This window comes from Corvus kubaryi, unplaced genomic scaffold (genome assembly GCF_017639235.1).
Source record: "Corvus kubaryi isolate FWS band 111438036 unplaced genomic scaffold, C.kubaryi_AGA036_p1.0 37300, whole genome shotgun sequence".
NCBI classification, from domain to species: Eukaryota; Metazoa; Chordata; class Aves; order Passeriformes; family Corvidae; genus Corvus; species Corvus kubaryi.
Window position 1 is genome coordinate 19,579,253 of NW_024581093.1, and position 17,007 is coordinate 19,596,259.

At 37.6% G+C, this 17,007-nt stretch overlaps 1 protein-coding gene across 2 annotated transcripts; it reads right to left on the reverse strand.

The window, feature by feature from the left end:
- Nucleotides 1-1,584: 1,584 nt before the first annotated feature.
- GPATCH1 (G-patch domain containing 1) lies at nucleotides 1,585-16,545 on the reverse strand. Of its 2 annotated transcripts, none has more exons than XM_042027702.1 (20): nucleotides 16,381-16,545; nucleotides 15,207-15,341; nucleotides 14,840-14,925; nucleotides 14,294-14,454; nucleotides 13,856-13,953; nucleotides 13,664-13,722; nucleotides 13,090-13,335; nucleotides 12,155-12,302; nucleotides 11,338-11,417; nucleotides 10,117-10,321; nucleotides 9,229-9,516; nucleotides 7,288-7,466; nucleotides 6,894-7,021; nucleotides 6,491-6,624; nucleotides 5,992-6,161; nucleotides 5,120-5,327; nucleotides 4,301-4,402; nucleotides 3,717-3,835; nucleotides 3,049-3,194; nucleotides 1,585-1,898 (listed from the first exon to the last, which is right to left on the reverse strand). In XM_042027702.1, the coding sequence occupies exons 1-20, from the start codon at nucleotides 16,490-16,492 to the stop codon at nucleotides 1,877-1,879; spliced, it is 2,826 nt and encodes a 941-aa protein (XP_041883636.1). In that variant the 5' UTR covers nucleotides 16,493-16,545; the 3' UTR covers nucleotides 1,585-1,876. The 2 variants fall into 2 exon arrangements, with proteins under 2 accessions (XP_041883636.1, XP_041883634.1); XM_042027700.1 differs by having other exon boundaries at nucleotides 5,120-5,330; nucleotides 16,381-16,544.
- Nucleotides 16,546-17,007: the final 462 nt, after the last annotated feature.

Below are 17,007 nucleotides of genomic sequence, written 5' to 3' on the forward strand. Positions count from 1 at the left end.
TCACGTACATTAACAAGTCAAAAAAAGGAACTTTCAGGATAACAAGCAACCTTTGTGTATCAACTTTCACATTTTAAAATATTAATAAACTAGAGATCTTAGTGTATGCAACATGTGCTTACAATAGTCACCCTTTAATGCCAACGTGTTCTAAGCATGAAATAGGTGTTCTCCTATTAACTGTGATTGCAAAAACATTTACAGCCACTATTTTTAAACTTCGGTAAAGTACCTTCAGAAGGCTCCATGATGATTCAGTCAATCTTCATGCCTGTATAACATTCTTGCCTAACTTCAGCTTTGAGATTCCTTGTTTTTTTTAATTTGTTGTTGCTGCATTCATAACATACGAAGAGCTTCACTGCCTAAGAACATGAAAGTATTTTTGTGTCTTCAAAGCAAAAATGGCAGGAGCTCACATTATCAGTGTCCTCCCAGAATTTTAAATGGAATCTGTAAAGAAACAATGTTTAAGAATAGTTTTCCTTGAGATTATTTTTGACAGTTTAGTCCATGAGGGGGAGTATGAAAGCAGGAACCATAGGAGAATGTATCCTAAATTCCACTTGACTGAGCAAAGTTCACATCCTTGGTAATACCTTGGAGCAGATTTACCGAATCTGGTTGAAAAAAGAAAATGTTGATGAATGGGTATATTGCATTTTTATTTTTCTGGAGGTTTGTTTTGGTTTGTTTTCCAACTCTTCTTCCACTCAAAAAAAAAAATCTTTAAATCTCAGGAAGTCTCTCAAGTCTTTCAAACACTCGTTTCCTTGATTCTAGTCCACCAAAACGCAGCACATCAAGCTCTTAGGCCACACGTTTTAACCAAGACTGTTACAAATTTTGGCAAAGATATTTTGAAAAGTCATTTCTTCACTCATTTGGGAGTTTGCTCGTGACTGTCAAGCATGTGTTTGTGTGAACAGAACTAACAAACACCAGCTGCTATAAGCATTAACCACACACAAAGGGACACAAAGCTTTTCATCCTCAGACTGCCCCGTGGGCGTGGGGCCTGCCCCAGCCTGCTTGCCTTTCCCGGACCACTTGAACGAGCCAACTCCTGCCAGGGCTCCAAGATGGCCCCAGAGCTGCTGCCCACCACCTCTGGGCAGCTCAGTATTATTTCATGGCTCATATTTAAATTATTCTGCAATATGACAATTGCGGACAAAAAGTAGCATGAACAGTTTTCTTTGTAACTACATAAAATGAGGCAGATTATAATCATTGTACTAATGTTTTAGCACATTAGCCATAATAATTTGTGTGAAATGAAGTGCGCAGGGTCAGGACTTGGACTTGATGATCCTGATGGGTCCCTTCCAACTCAGCATATTCTGTGATTCTATCAAAGGTTTAGAGCAGCTATAGTAAATGTTAGACAATTTGGAGAGGCATAAATAATACCTGGATACTCAAAAACTGCAATGCGAAATTCTGCATTGGATTCAATAAAAATACGTGCACCCAATAAAAATTCTACATTGCTTTAGTTTTAACTTTCTAACTTAACTCAGACTGAAACTGATTCTCCAGCGTTTTAGAGGTCCTAGGCATAAAAAATTCACTATACAAAGCTTATTTGCAATAATAAAGTTTATTAAAATGCTTTGTTTAATTAATTAAAACAGAGCCTGCAGTATTTCAGATTATTATGCCCAGAAAGGGGTCTTTTCAATGTTCTACAATCCATACATCTGGAACTCATGAAACATCATAAAATAAACATATGCACATTTACTTTCAAAGAAATTCAATATGAATACTGTATCTATAGTGCTTCACATTATACACCACTGATCTACCATCACGGAGGAGATCAAAAATTTGAGATCAAGTCACACAATACTGAAGAAAGCAAGAGAGCTCTTCAATACTGAAGTTGTTTTAACCTAAAAAGGAAGGAAAAAAAAGTCACACTAAACAGTCACACACCACATTAAGAACATTTCATTACTCGAGCAGTTTCTTAAACCTTAGTTTCAGAGAGAGATCTGAGTTACATTAGTTAAAAACATTTTCTCAGTGATGAGACACGCAAATGTGAAGATTCCAGAACAACTGTTTGTACAAAGAAGTCTATTTTGTGCAAAATGCATAATAACACATTTTAGCTATTCAGAAATCCAAGTAGTAGATTGTTTTTTTAATAAGAAAACACCAATGCATAACTGACACTCAGTTCCAAAGGATTGGAAGGCAGAGCCCTTTCTAATGCCAGTTGGTACATCCATTCTACTCCACACCTCAACCCCAATCACTCTGCCATTAGACCAGAGGGATGTGGTATTCAAGAAATACCTTGACACCTCTCCTTCAGCTAGTAAGAGACATTAAACAGATGCCAATATAGCAACTGTTCCACATGGGACGTGCTTGAAGCTGACTGATCTGCATCAGACACAGTTACGTTTGTTCCTACCTTACTTGAAGCATGTAAGCAAAATATTGTGAACTGTGCTCTTCTGATTTTCACATTTATGTTAGCACTATCTTCAAGTCTCTAGTTTATAAAAATGTAATGGCAGTCTAAATTTAGAAGACATGTACATGACTCAAGCATTGTTCTGCTTGCTTCACTGTCCCTTGCTGAAGCGCAGACTAGCTTAAGCATTGGTGCCACACAACAGATCTCTCTGAATGGAATCTTAGCACACAATGTTTCTTCAATGTTCCCAAGTAAACAGAAGTACATAAATGAAAATATGAATCTCCACCTGCACTTGTTCTATTTAAAATTCCGATTCAAAATACCATCCAAAAATATCAATCATCTTTAAGTATAATGTCCATTAGCCCTACTAGGGCTGTGTATATGGTGGCCTTTACCTTAAGAGGCTATCCTAGAATTAATTACCCTCTAGATTAAAACGTCTAATATTTGTACTCTTTCCTCACTGAAGTGAGCAATATTTTACCTTCATAAAGAAACTGGCTTATTCACATTTGCTGCAAATAGGTTCACTAGAATGACAACTCATAAATTGATGCTTTAATTATTCACTGCAAAGTTTGAAGTGTTAAAGTAACCTTTCTGCTTACCTTCTTAGAAGTTCTTTAGGCGACAAGCCTGTGGTATCCATATCACTAAGGCTGTCACTGCTATCTGTAGTGTCTGAGCTGCTGTCTTTTTCTGGTTTTTTATTCTTGTGTTTTCCTTTGTTTTTCTGCTTCTTATGCTTCTTTTTCTGTAAAAAGAAGAGAAATAATCCTTTATCTCCTTGTGAAAGACTTGGATTTTTCAGAATGTCAACAAAAGACAAAAGTTTATTTCAGTATGGACCCAAAGCTTAACTGAAACAGAACACTTTTCAATGACTCTTTTCCACTACTCAGACTGAGCTAAAAAAAAAAAAAAAGATAAACCAAAATTCATTTAATCCAAGCACTCAACTCCCCCTAAAATAGAAGTTTTATTACAGTTACTTGTATATAAGCCATGAATGCAATTCCCAGAATATGCCTGACATCTTCCACATAGAACATGAAACTACCCACAATACCATACCTGTAGTCACATATGTATATATGGAAAAATCAGCATCATAGCAGGATGATTTTCTGGTTTCAAAACATTAGAGAAATTCTGTTGCTTACATTCTAGTCCCGGTGTATATATTTTTTTTTCTAAACCAAGCATAAATAATAAAACATTTTGAAAGGCAGATCAAAGAATCAACAAGTCAAAAATCAGTATTTAAATTTAATACCTTTTCCTTTTTGCGTTTTTTCTTAGTCTTGTGCCTCTCTCTGATTTTCCTATGTTTTTCTTTCCTACTAGGTCCAGGAAAAGTTGGTGGCACCACTGTTTGTTGCTGCCAAGTAGTGCCTAAAGTACAAAGCAAATGCATAAAGAATAAAAAAAAAAAAGACCAAAGAAGGGTAATTTGGTTATTACATTCTGGATTACTTTTAACCTAATATAATAGTTAAACAAACAAAACCCCTAAGCTTTAGAAAGGAAATTACATGTCTAAAACTCCTAACCGCAACATCCCTATTGTAATTAAATGCCTTTGCAATCTGTTACAAAGTGAAATTGCTATATTTTCACATCCATTTTTTATCACTGCCTCTACAGACTTGAAACAAAACTGGTACACAGGCAAAGAGGTTCCTGTTGGTGGGTCATAGCATGGCAACAAAACGTTTGCTGATGGCTGTTTGACATAACACACACATTTAAGAGATAGAATGCCTACTCAGAAATGCCTTTTTTAAAGAGAGGTTATCATATATTTTATATACAATTTCAATGTGCAGAATTTACACTCTAGATGCTTACAGAACCTACCAGAAGAAAAAGCTGGTGGCAACTTTGGTCCGAATTCCTCTGTTGCATCCAGTTCCTCCTTTGAAGTAGGCAACGAAGAATCAGTTGTAGCAGTCACACTCTCTATGAGAAAACCAAAACTTGCTATATTTGAAAGGCAAATAAGGAAATACTTTTTCCAAGAAGTGTTAAAGACAGTTCAAGGAGGCTTTCAAAAAACCTTTAAGAAAGCAAACTGATCAGCATCCTCTATGTCTATGGACTGCTTTGGCCAACTGGGTGGCTGACATTCTGAAACATGTCGACACACTGTGGGTTTTTTTTCTTTTAAATCAAAATTTACCTTTTAAACTATACAATTATTAATTAAATTATTATCAGTGCATTTGTTTGCTTCCATTTTGTAACACAGTACTATTTTTCCACTACTCAGAATGAATAAAAAACTCCATGAGATGTGTAAGGTTAATAAACACTGAAAGTTAAATGTCAATAGAACCAACTGGGACAGTAAGTGGACAAAGTATTTTCATTTTAAGCATGTTCTAACACTAGATGTTTTGTTCCCCCTCACTGTATAATAGGCATATTCCATACAGCAGTTTGCTTGTAAGATCTACACAAAAGGTACGTGGCAATGCTAATAACACTGTAACATGCAAGGCTTTATGCAGTGCTGTATTATTCACATTTTCTACATGGCCAGCTCCGTCAATCTCAGATGATCTGCACAGGAGCATCACATTATGCTAGGAGTCCAAGAATGCGTGATTCAAAAACGAACCTTTTACAAGGTATTTATTTTATGCTGCATGAAAATGAACATCCATTAAGTATTACCTTGTACATTAGAGGAAGAACTGTCTGGTACATCAACTTGCTTGGTGGTTTCTGACTCTCTTTCTGAAGTAGTTGGTTGCTGTTCTTCATCACTCTCTTCTTCAGAGGAAGATGATTTTTCATCTGAGGAGCTCACAAAGATGGCCTTAAATAAGTCCATGGGTGGTCGCCCGCTTTCTTTCTCCTGATTCTTATCTTCATTAGCTACCTGCTAAATAGCATCATAACAGACTGTATTTAAACACTAAAGAAACTAACAATCTCTCTCTGATAAGGAATAACTTCAAGCATGCTGACAGGTATTTACAAAACATTTGGATGGCACAATAGCTGCGAAATAAATCTTAGTCCCAAATAGTAAAGCTCTGAAACACTGCAGAACTAAGCCAGTGTCCTGTAAAAGTAGTGCAGTTTGTGATGACAGATCCCCAGATATTATAAATTCTAATTCATTAATTCAAAGTTCAATTATATAATACTAAATTTAAGCAAAAGGAAAACATCACCTTTCTCTGCAAAACATGCACTCTCCTCTATGGAAAGAAGAAATAAATACATTCTGTGCCTGTGAGCAGAGTGGTGGTAAAGTCACTGAATTAAGTTCCCAGACTACTGAGCTACATTTTTTCTTCTTTTAAGCTCTACTTCAGGTATAATCAGATCTGCAGTCCTTGTAAGCTGCAAACATCTTGCATCCCAGATTTATAACCTCAAAATTCTTCAAAGTGCCATCTCATGCCTATGCTCATCCTGAGCTAGCTCTTGTGCACACTGACCTGTATTAAATCAATTCATATATTGACCCATCTTATTTCTGGGTTGTCAAGGTTTACAGCAATTCCCTTTAAGTACAAATCCTATTGTACACTCACCGGAGTGGGAAGAGGTTCACTTGTCCCAGTTCCACATTCTTCTGTTATTGGCACTGGTGGCTGCTGATGAACATCAGCTTTTGATCTAGCAAGACTAATGAATTCACTGATAGAATCTTTCTTCTCCTTCTCTTTATCTGACACATCCCACCTTGAAGGTTTCTTTGGTTCTAAAACATCCAAAATATTCAAATCATCTGCATGCCAAATTGTTCTGCATTTCATGGCCTACTTGATTTTAAATTACTCTGCTTCTTCAGTCTGACATTTTTAAAATCTTTCTAATGAATACTTGACCTATAAATGTCTTCCAGGTAGAAGAAATTAGCATTATATCACTAACTTCAGTTTTTATGTCCGTGAATTTTTATTTTCAATTTCTTTGTTTTGGTTTTTTAAATGAAAAAAAATCACATGGCTAGGTTCTCAATGAAAAAGATGCTTTTTCTGTACTATTATCTCATGTATAGCTAAATTAATAAAGTAACAACAAACTTACTGTTGAGACTGTTACTCTCTTGGATCTTTTCGTTTGTTGCTTGAGTTACAGATGTGGTGGGCTCAGGCACAGTTAAGAAATTAAAAACAGAATACTTGTCTCGTTTCACTTTTGGTAAACCCACTACAGAAGAACTAGAGGGAAATAAAAGTGTTTGCTGATTATTGTTTTCAACACAGAAAAGTCCTCAAATTATCTACAACAAGCTGAAGCACCTACAGTAGTCCTTCAAATGCATGCTATTTTATCAGAGGTCACCATATTTCATGATGCAAATAAAAATATTAGGCAGTTCTGTATTCCCTTATAATACAAGAAAACATCAAGCCAGATTTTCCACAAGCAAATGGAAAACTCAGAATTTTTAAAAAAGTGTTAAAAATGTAAGTATCAATTATCTTACTCAGGATATGGATCACGAACATTAAATCTTTTACACAGCAGCTTATCAGGATGCCATTCAAACTTGTCTCTTGTGAGTTTGCCAAACATCTTCATCTTCACAGCTGTTTCCTTATCATCAATATCATTCTGAAAAAGGTCAAACACTTATAGCTGCTAAATAAGTAACAACTTAATGAACTGCTGTAAGACTTAAGAACAGGACAAAGCCATAAATATTTAAATGCCGTTTAACAAATCACTACTCCGTATGCACCGAGCGTTTTCAAAAGCTGCTAAACAAAAGGGCAATAAAATAGCAACATATCTACCTAACAGTTTAAAAGAAGAACAATGTCAGGGCTAAGGCAACAACTGCAGCTCCAGTGTATTAAAAGACTGTAAACAGCATATACCTCTTGGTCTCGGGGAACTTCAACTTTGTCAACATCATCTTCATACTTGGCCCGGGTAAATCTGGATGACAGTGTTGAATTTGAGGATCTGTAGAACATCGCTGCACGAAAGAACTCCTCCTGTTCTCTTCCTCGCTCCCATTCTGACATATTCGGGTCTAAAAAGCGCTTCAATGTATCTATTGTAAGATAGGGAGAGAAATGCTTAGCAGAGATTACAGCTTACTTCAGGTCAACACTTTTCAAACAAAAAATAAGGTAATAAGCAAACATCCTTGCAAATATTTAATGTGTATTTAGCGTAAGGGTAGTATTAATCTCAACTGTGTTAATCCCTGATAAATGGAGGTAGTTTTTCAAGACAGCAAGAATGACAGCATTTGCCAAATCCAAAATGGATATTTTAAATAATTTTACTTGTAAAACTGATTCCTTACTCATTGCCCTCTAAAGAATGTTCAAAATACTTAACGGGTTTCACAGGTGATTAAAACAAAAAGTATAATCCAAAGCTTCATCAATAAATAAAATACAGAATGAAAGAGTTTACGCCTGGCTAGGCTTTGGTAACTTTTAAGGGGCTTTCTGGTACATAAAGTGCCCACTGATAAATACAGAGTTTGGACACAGGTTTACAGCAACAGGTTCACTTTTTCTCCCAGAAGGAAGAGGAAATAATACCAGCCACGCAAATACACTCACAGTAGAACAGACCTTTGACCATTCCAGTTATTTATACATTCCTACATTTTCATCATTATGACTCAGGAGGCACTTAGAGTCATATAGTCATAATTGAGAATACTCAATTTTACCCAGGGAAAATCCCAGTCCTGAACAGAGGAACTATGGGTTCAAAGCTCAAGTAGTGTGTCCCAATGCGGCAACCAGAAGAGGCTACTGACCAGAAAATATTTATTTTATATAATGAAAAGGATTTCTAAAAAAACCCCCAAAAAACCCCAAACCACAACTAAAACAACAAACCCAGGTTTTCTACCTATCACTATGTGCTTTCCTCTGTCAAATTTTCCTGGTGCCCATCTTCTTCTTCCCCAATAGCCCCTGTGTACTTCAAAATTTGAAAAAAAACCCCAACCCCTTTTTTTTAAAGTTTATTTCAAGGCAATCTAGAGTCATGAGCTGATGATGAACTCCCTAGATCAATTTCAGCTTTTTATGCCTTACAGAAAAATCACAGTACTGGAAAACTCACCACAAGGCATCGCCAGTACCTGGTTTAATCTCAGATACACCACAGTACAATTTAATAGCAAAAACCTAAACAAAATGGAAGGAGACTGAAACAGCATGAAAAGAGGTGATGAAGGAAATCGGATTTTTTTTGGTTTTGAGTAAGAACTCTGCATGTATGCTGTGTTTTTACAGTCATAAATTTTTCTGAGAAGAACATAAGTGACAGCAGAAGTTTGAGTATCCAAATGACATATAATACAAGCTCTGACAAGTGTGAAATACTTCATTCACTTTAGGGTCCTTATCTCCCCCTGGTGCAGAGTGTATGGGGTTTCTTTTGATTCTACTGTTACCCAATCATCTTTCTGCCTTTATATGATCTGTCAGTTTAACTCCTCAAAGGGAAAGAAACTAAAGGAAAAGGCTTGTTCCACTAACCAAAGCTGAAGTAAGGGAAATCCAGGAAATGAAGTAGAACTTAACTTCTGCTACATTGTAGAAGTATGAAATGTAATGCCTAAAATCAAGACTTTCTGACAATTGAGTAACAGAGCAGTTTTCCTGAAATCAACATGACTAAGTATCAGGAAAAAAAATCTGTTAACATTGGTCCTAAAAGAAGTAAAGGGAGAAATGCTGTGGAATTAAGGAAGAGAACTCATAGTGAATATAAAATGCACTGGGACAAAAAGAAAAAAACAAACGGGGAGGGGGAGAAAAAAAATTAAGCAAGCAATATTTCACCTTTTTCTCCTTTTTGAAGACTTTTCACAAAATTTTCATATCTTTTTTGTTTTTCGGGATTTTTTGCAAATGGTTTGAAGTCACTAGAACCAGCATTTGCTAACTGTCCCCCCAGTAGCATTTGCCATTTGTGAGCAGCATCTTCTGAAGAGGCTGGCTGGAATCTGTTTTTTGGTGACTGCTGAGACACTATTTTTGCTTTCATTTGTTGTTCAGATGCTTGTTTAATTTCTTTGAGTCTTTCTCTATCTTTCTCAGACAGATATTCCAAAATAGAAGGAGCTGGACCTAAAGCAGAAAGAAAGCAGTAAAAGATAAATAGAAATGAAAAATTACTAGAACTATTTCTTCCCCTTTAGCAGAGGAAAAAATCCTTACCACATGCGTATACAGTCAGATAAAATGCTCTTAAGCAGAAATTAAAAATAAAATGGCATACATGGCAGATAAAAATTTGGCCACTATTACATCTTTTATGCTATTTACATATAACTTAATAAAGTTTGCTATTGTAGATACAAATGTGAGCCACAGTTACAAATTATCTTTTTAGTATATTTGAATGTATTTCAGTGAAACCTCATTTTACAGAAAAAATCCTCACAGCCTAGGATATTCAAAAAAGGCCACAACCCCCTCCACCCCCAAAACAAAACAAAATCCAACACATAGTTTTTGTCTTTAAGTAAATGAAAATACAGACAGCTATGTCAACAATTCAACTGCTGAGATCAAACTGAACAATGAAATGGTATTCTTGCTATGGTAACTAGATTTGATATATTTATGTTAGAAAACAAGCATTCAAGGCCAGACCAAATTATTACCGTTCTATAAACAAAAGGGGACCTGGAACACAAGCAAGAATATGGTCACGTATCTCAGTACCTTTCAGCTCAGTCTCTCCTAGCTGTTCCCTCCTCTGAGCTGCATTCAAAGCACGCCTGCTTTGCTGTGCTGGATCACTCTCCAGTTTCCCAGTCGATTCCTCCAATGTCTTCTGTAAATGGCAGTTTTCATTCCCAGCTATTATCACAGGTCGAAAGTAATGGACTGGTCTGTAATTTCGTGGCAGGCTGGGCGGTGGATAAACCTGGGGGGGAAAGGGGCAACAAAACAAAAAAATCCACTGAGGGAGACAACTTTGTATGCAATAACTATTGTGTTTCAGAAAAAGTCAGTTCAACCTAAGAATTCCTCAATTTACATCTTAGCAGTAAAAACAAATCGTACAAGCTACCAATTCCTTTAGACCCTGTCAGTAAGCGGCCCTGTAATACAAACTCTGGGAACAAACACATTGACAATATATTGTCAACTATGAAAAAATAGGAAAACACGCACATTAAGTGACAGAAAAATTAACAAGAGTCTTAAGATGCACTGCTTTTATTTGAGAAAATACCTCTTAACATTGCTTACTATTTTTTTTAACTGAAGTCAAATGATTTAATCAATTAATTGGACTACTGAGTACTTCTATACTTACTATATTTTTATGTCTTTCAAAGTGTTTTTCCCCACATTCTTCATATAAGCTGTTACTTCAAAGGTTCTCCTGTGTTCCCTATACAATGCAATTTTATATACCGCACAAATATTCTTCCTTTGAAAGAGGATACTGTCATACAATTTATACATACAATTCATACAAATATGTATGGCATGAATTATATCAACTTGAAGACAGGACTCAGAAATTAAATTGTCACCAAAATAGCAAAGCAGACAAAGCATGAGGCCTAATTCTTACAGAAAACTGAATGTTACATATCAAAGATCTAGAACCAAAATATGTAATTTTTTTTATTTTGCAGTTTAATTAAACCATTCCTCCAACTTTATGGCAAATAGCAGTGAATAGTCTGGAAGGCACTTGTTCAAAGCCAGTACACAGGCAAGGTTTAAATACCTTCAGGAGTCTGATAAATTTTAGGTTTTTCTGTTGAACAGCCCCCAATGCTACAATTTTGTTCATTCAGCAATTTTTACTGCTGACCAGAACATTTATTTCTAAGAACAGAAAAACACCGAGAAGTAGTAGAGTCTGCACAGTTCACATGACGAATGATGCTATTCTTAATACATAAAACATCACTATCTGCTTACCTTGATTGGAGCTGATGATTTTGATGCCAAGGAAAAACCATCCAGGATTTTTCCTATATATTTAAATTCTCTTTCAGGCCCTACAAAATGATCACAAAGTTGGTCACTATTTGAAACATGCATGTTAGGCAATTCTTTTTTTTCCTGAATATTTTCCATTTGTCACTGTCTATTATGAGTTATAATTGTAGTTCGTTGTTTTCACCACCTTTCATTTAAAATTAAGGGTTCTGATTCTGGATTAGTATTATACGAGTAAAAACTGCTACCAGAGTGATGGTGCAAGTTGAACATGGTTTATAGTGAAGCAACAGTGTCCATACTGTGCACAGCAAACACCAGCAGTGCCATTCATGTGTACAGCCAACATGAACAGGTTCCCCAGAAATTACTACAGTATTTCATGCACTTAAGTGGTGCAGTAAAAATAAAGTGGTACCAAGATAGAATTTGCAAAAATTATCTGAAAATACAGAAGTTTATCTAAAAAAAAAGGTTCTCTTTTCAAGGGCTGGATCATATTTTGTAACTGTGGTTCACCATCATTTGTTTTCTTCAGTGAAACCGAATGCTGTATCTCGCAAAGCAGCACATATTGTCCTTTTGAAATTATGCTTTGAGGGTTTAATCTGCACTGGGATTAGTGGAGGACTTTGGAAATTATTTCTGTAATTGAACACTTCAACACAGAAGGAGGACTAGTTGAATTTTCAGATATCAAGGCTGGAAATTAAAATACATAGCAAATAGAGACTACATTTGTGGGTTTTTTCCCCCCATATTACACTCACTCTTTAAACAGAACCACAGTTCTTACTTTTTTTGGATTTATACTGTTTCGGTGCTGTCCAGCCATACAAGCCATCTCCAGGCTCCTCATCCTTTAGAACTGTATCATACTTTGACAGTGTGTCAGTTGCATAAATATCATCATCTTCTTCCTCTAAAGCTCCTACACCAAAAGCCTAAAATATATATTTTAAGTGAGAATTTGAAAGTGTAAAAGTATTTTTAAGCCACATATCAGAACACATCTGCATGTGCATCTATTCAACTATATAAAATCTACAGTACAAATACATATACACTGGGAAAAGTGTAGTTTCACCACAAAAATTGAGGTGGAAAAAAAAAAACCACACCTTAGTGAGCACAAAAGCAAACACATTCCACTCCCTTGGCAGAGAGGGACAGCAAGTTTGGTCTGTACAGGACAGGGACAGCAGACTAGTTCTAGTAAAATAACATGTGCAATCTGACTAAGACCAGGTTAAGTTCTCAAAAGGAAAAAAATATGTCAATTAACATGGAAATTAAACAAGTAGAATTCCCAGAAAACATAAACTGACAGTGCTTCTAGATAAGAACTACAAATACCCTGGAGCAACACAAAACCTCTCTAGCTGACAGATACAGCATTACTGAAAGTACAATACACAAAACCATAAACTAAATCATACTGAATATTAGTTTTATCTAATCAAAGTAACACAAGATGTTTTTCCATCCAGCTACTCAGAGTCAGGTATTTTTTAGAGTTGTCTTTTATAGTTTCAATAAGTGAAGGCATTTGAGAGTTCTAAGGATTTTTCCACATCTTCAAAGTAAATTCTAAAAAATCCTATTCTCAAACCACACTTAACATTTTTTACAATAATACTACAATGACTAGGAGCTTTTCACGTAAGAAAAACCAAAATTATTTGGATTTTACTGCACTAATCATAAAACACATTAAAAAAATGTCCTCACCTGACCTGTAATACCTAGTTTTCTTCCTTTACTGTGTCTCAGATCACCAAGTAAATTGCTTGTTTCCTCAGAACCACCTGTGAAAAGATTCAGGTGTTCTCTTCCAGATACACCAAACAAAGCTTGTGAGGGGTCCAAACCCTTATAGCCAAGTCCATGGACATTGTCCTTTGGAGTCAAATCTACAGGCATTACATCTTTCGGTGCAAACGTCACATTCTCTGGCTGGAATTCATCCTCTTCATCCTTGTATAAAATAAAAGTTTATAAGAGCAAATATGACTAAAAGTTCTGTATGTTGAGCTTATACAACATTCAGTTAACATGAGCCTAGGCAAGTCTGCATTTCCTGAATTGTATATGAACTATACCTGCTTACGTAGCAAAAGAAGAAATTTAGATATTAAAACCTTTCTTCACATTAAACATAAAAAGTATTTATAAACACTTTTAAGAAGATTTGAAAATGCATTTTTAAATACTGTTCAAGGTCACTGAAGAATTTGTTTTGGTTTTTTATATGTTATCACATATTCTTACATAAGTCAACAAACCAATTGTGCCTGTTCAATACCTCAGAAGCCTCAGACAGTCCAGGTGGTAATGCACAACCATATATTTTCACTGTAGGATCTGTAAGAGACATCGTAACACCACATTACATCAATAAAAGGAGAAAGTTGAAATCAACTTTCTAATCATTCTACTAATATTAACTTTCTACTAACAAGACAGTTAATTAGCTCAGGAACTTCCCTGAACTTACCAGGTTTCTGTCTGCATGGCTTTCTTTTGACTCGTGGTCCAATACCTTGTCCTTCTTTCCAGCCCATTTTTCGTAATAGTTCAACCCCAACTGTTATTCTACAAAGAAAACAAAAGGAAGCAAAACCCAAAATTACTTCAAACCACACCTTTATTATTTGTTGATAAATAATATACCTATATAATATTTGAACTTCTGTTTTTACATCCCACTTTAAAATCAAATCTGAATGTATTAATATTTGCATACACACTCCCATTTATAAATGTTTACGTGGTACCAGTCTGCACATTCAAGGTGAAGGCCACATAGGAAATGTAACACTGCAGGATCTTCCAGTCTCTCACAATTACTGTGATCAAACATTACTTTTCTAAGCAGTACAACACTTTTAAGTGAAAGGAACTGTTTGGCAAACTTTTATGTAAATTTACTTACTTAGATGGTCCTATTAAATCATCAAATGCAGTGATTCCTGGAATGGGAGCAATTACTCCTGCAATCTGTCTAGCTTTCTCCTTTATTCTGTCTTTAGCTTTAGATGCAAAATCATCTGTAGTTGTAATATCTTTTGGTGCTATCCCAAACTCACTAAGATCCTGGAAATATACACAAAATGAAAACATTTAGATTAAACATCCCTCAAATTCTTACTTACTGTAATAGTAAAGTAATGAAAATGGCACATAACGTTCATATTGGCTAATTTTCTCAAGCTACTTATACAGTAGTTTTTTCAATAGCTTTAGTGGAAATATCTTAAACCGCTTCAAAAGCATTTGCATTTTCAGATAAAGTGAAAGGGTTGAGTTCTGGTTTTATTATTTAATACTGACATTACAGGAGCTTCTTAAGTGAACCCGTGAAACCATCTATATGACCTAGTAGTATAACACCGTGTACAAGAAGTAATTTTAAAGTTACTTCAATTTTTGCTGTTATGGCAACTATTTACACAAGTTTTCGATTCCTTTCTAAATTTACCTCTTCATCCATGAAGTCTTCTGGTCCAAGAATGGTTCTATCTGCTCTCTTCTGCCGTGATGACACAAAAGCTGAAGGTGTCCATCCTTTAAAGAAGATAAATATTTAAGTAAGGTACTTAAGGCAACATGGTATTTGAAAACAATCCAAATATTTCAACCTTACATCTTAAGTATACATCAAAGAACATTTGTAAAATTACAGTCCAAAGACTCAAGGAGAAATAACTTCAGCAATACTGTCTCAACTGTTCACAGTATAAGGAATAGCAGGAACAAAAATGCTTAATGACAGTTAATTTGCTTTCACTAATGTGAAAATATGGTTCTCAATTTAACCATTCCCAGAAGACAGCAAAATATCTAACCTTCCTTTGTGCCAACAGTGTTAAAGTAACCAGCTGAAAAGCCACCAGTAAATGCTCCATGGAAACGCTGGTATCGTCCCTTTGCATCTTTAACAGTCTGCTCTTGAAGAGGAACTGGCTTTTTAATTCGTTCACCTACAATGAAATAAACCAAGAAAGTAAGACACAATTTTACATGAAAAAGAGACTTCCCCCTTCCTCCAGAAGCCGTTCCTTCAAGTAAGAACAGGATCAAACGCTAGCCACCCTGAAGTGGAAAGCATCAGCAGTTTACATTTATTTCCACCGCACTGTAACTATTTGTATACACCCTTGATGCACATCGCTAAAGGAAAAGCATGAAGCATTCACATCAAAACTCTTAATTCTACTGACTTCTGAGAACATTGGGGTTTTCTTCTGTGAAAGGACATTTTTAGTTTTTAAGTGTGCAAAATCTCTGGCAGGATTTCTTCAGTAATTGCTTGAGAAATTACACATCAAAAGTGTCTAAACTAAAACAAAACATAAAAGCCACAGACTTTGACATAAACATTTTCCCCTTTTTAACAATATTTCTTGAATAAAGTGGCACCGACTTGGGAGTCACAACTGTACATTAGTCCTTCAACGACGCCCTGTTCATCTCATCAAGATAAGCATCGGACGGTCAGATTAGCATAACTACTGCGTACACTCGAACTTTTATACTTGAACTATACTGTCTGGGTGTTTTTGGTTTTGGTTTTTTGTTTGTTTGGGGTTTTTTGAGGCTTGGGGAAAGCACAAAAGCAAAGACTGGCACCCGGCTCCACCCAGTGCAGCGCCGCCACAACCCGGGGGTACCCCAGCCCCACCCGCAAACCGCTCTAGTGCCGAGGCCTTTCCCACTCCGCTGCCAGGCGGCTCGCCCTGTGTCGGGCCAGATCCTCTCCCAGGGCAGCACGGCTGCCGAGAAAGGCCCCACGCCCCGCGGCAGCAGGAGGAAGGGGAAGCAGGTCTGCGCTGAGCCTACACGCCGCAGTTCCCCAAAGTAAGGGATGGAGGGCCTTCAGCCGCGAACCGGACCGGACCGCGCAGGCCCTTCGGGATACCCCGGCCCCAGCGCCTCACGCCGGGCCGCTCCCCAGTGCTCGCCACAACGATTGACGAAAGGACGGAGGAGGAACAAACGAACCTCCCGGGGATCCCTTACCCTCCTGCAGAGGCTGCAGCGCGCTTCCGTAGCTCACCAAATCCTCCTCCTCGCTGTCGCTGCTCTCCGCCGCCATCTTACCCGACGGTGGCCGCCTGGGTCGCGGCGGCATCACAAGCGGGAGGCGGGGCCGCGCCGCGCCCGGCACCTCCCGCCTCCGAGAGCGGCCGCTGCGGCGGATCGGCGCCCGTCAGCCCCGGGGCCCCGCCGGACGGACGGGAGCGGCGGCATCGCCGAGCGCCCTGGAACCCTTCAGCGCCTCTCGGCCTCATCGCGGCATTGGGCCTGCCCGCCGGGCACAGCGCGGTCCTGCGAGCCCCTCTCGGTCCCCCCTCCTGCGGGGAGCGACGGTAAAGCGGGGAGGGCACGGCGGGGGCCGGACCGTGTCCCGGCCGCGCGGGTCCCTCCAGCGCAACCGTGTTTGGCTGAAAAATTCCCAGCCCCAGCGGTCTGGGAGCTCTGCGGAGCTGCCGTGTGCGGCTCCACATCAGTGGTCCGATGGTTGTCTGGTGTCTTTAAAAATTACCAACGCCACATAATGTCAAACTCTCGGTCATCAGTAGCCATGCGATACTCCCTCGAATCATCGAGTGCACCAGATAGATCAGGCCCCCGCAGACTCAGGGC

Excerpts from the sequence above, each read along its gene's own strand:
- GPATCH1 (XM_042027700.1), bottom strand. The coding sequence starts at position 16,492 with ATGCCGCCGCGACCCAGGCGGCCACCGTCGGGTAAGATGGCGGCGGAG. Across the intron at positions 14,455-14,839 it reads AAGACTTCATGGATGAAGAG|GATCTTAGTGAGTTTGGGAT; the intron begins GTAAATTTAGAA and ends GTATATTTCCAG. Across the intron at positions 12,303-13,089 it reads AACTAGGTATTACAGGTCAG|GCTTTTGGTGTAGGAGCTTT; the intron begins GTGAGGACATTT and ends TATATATTTTAG.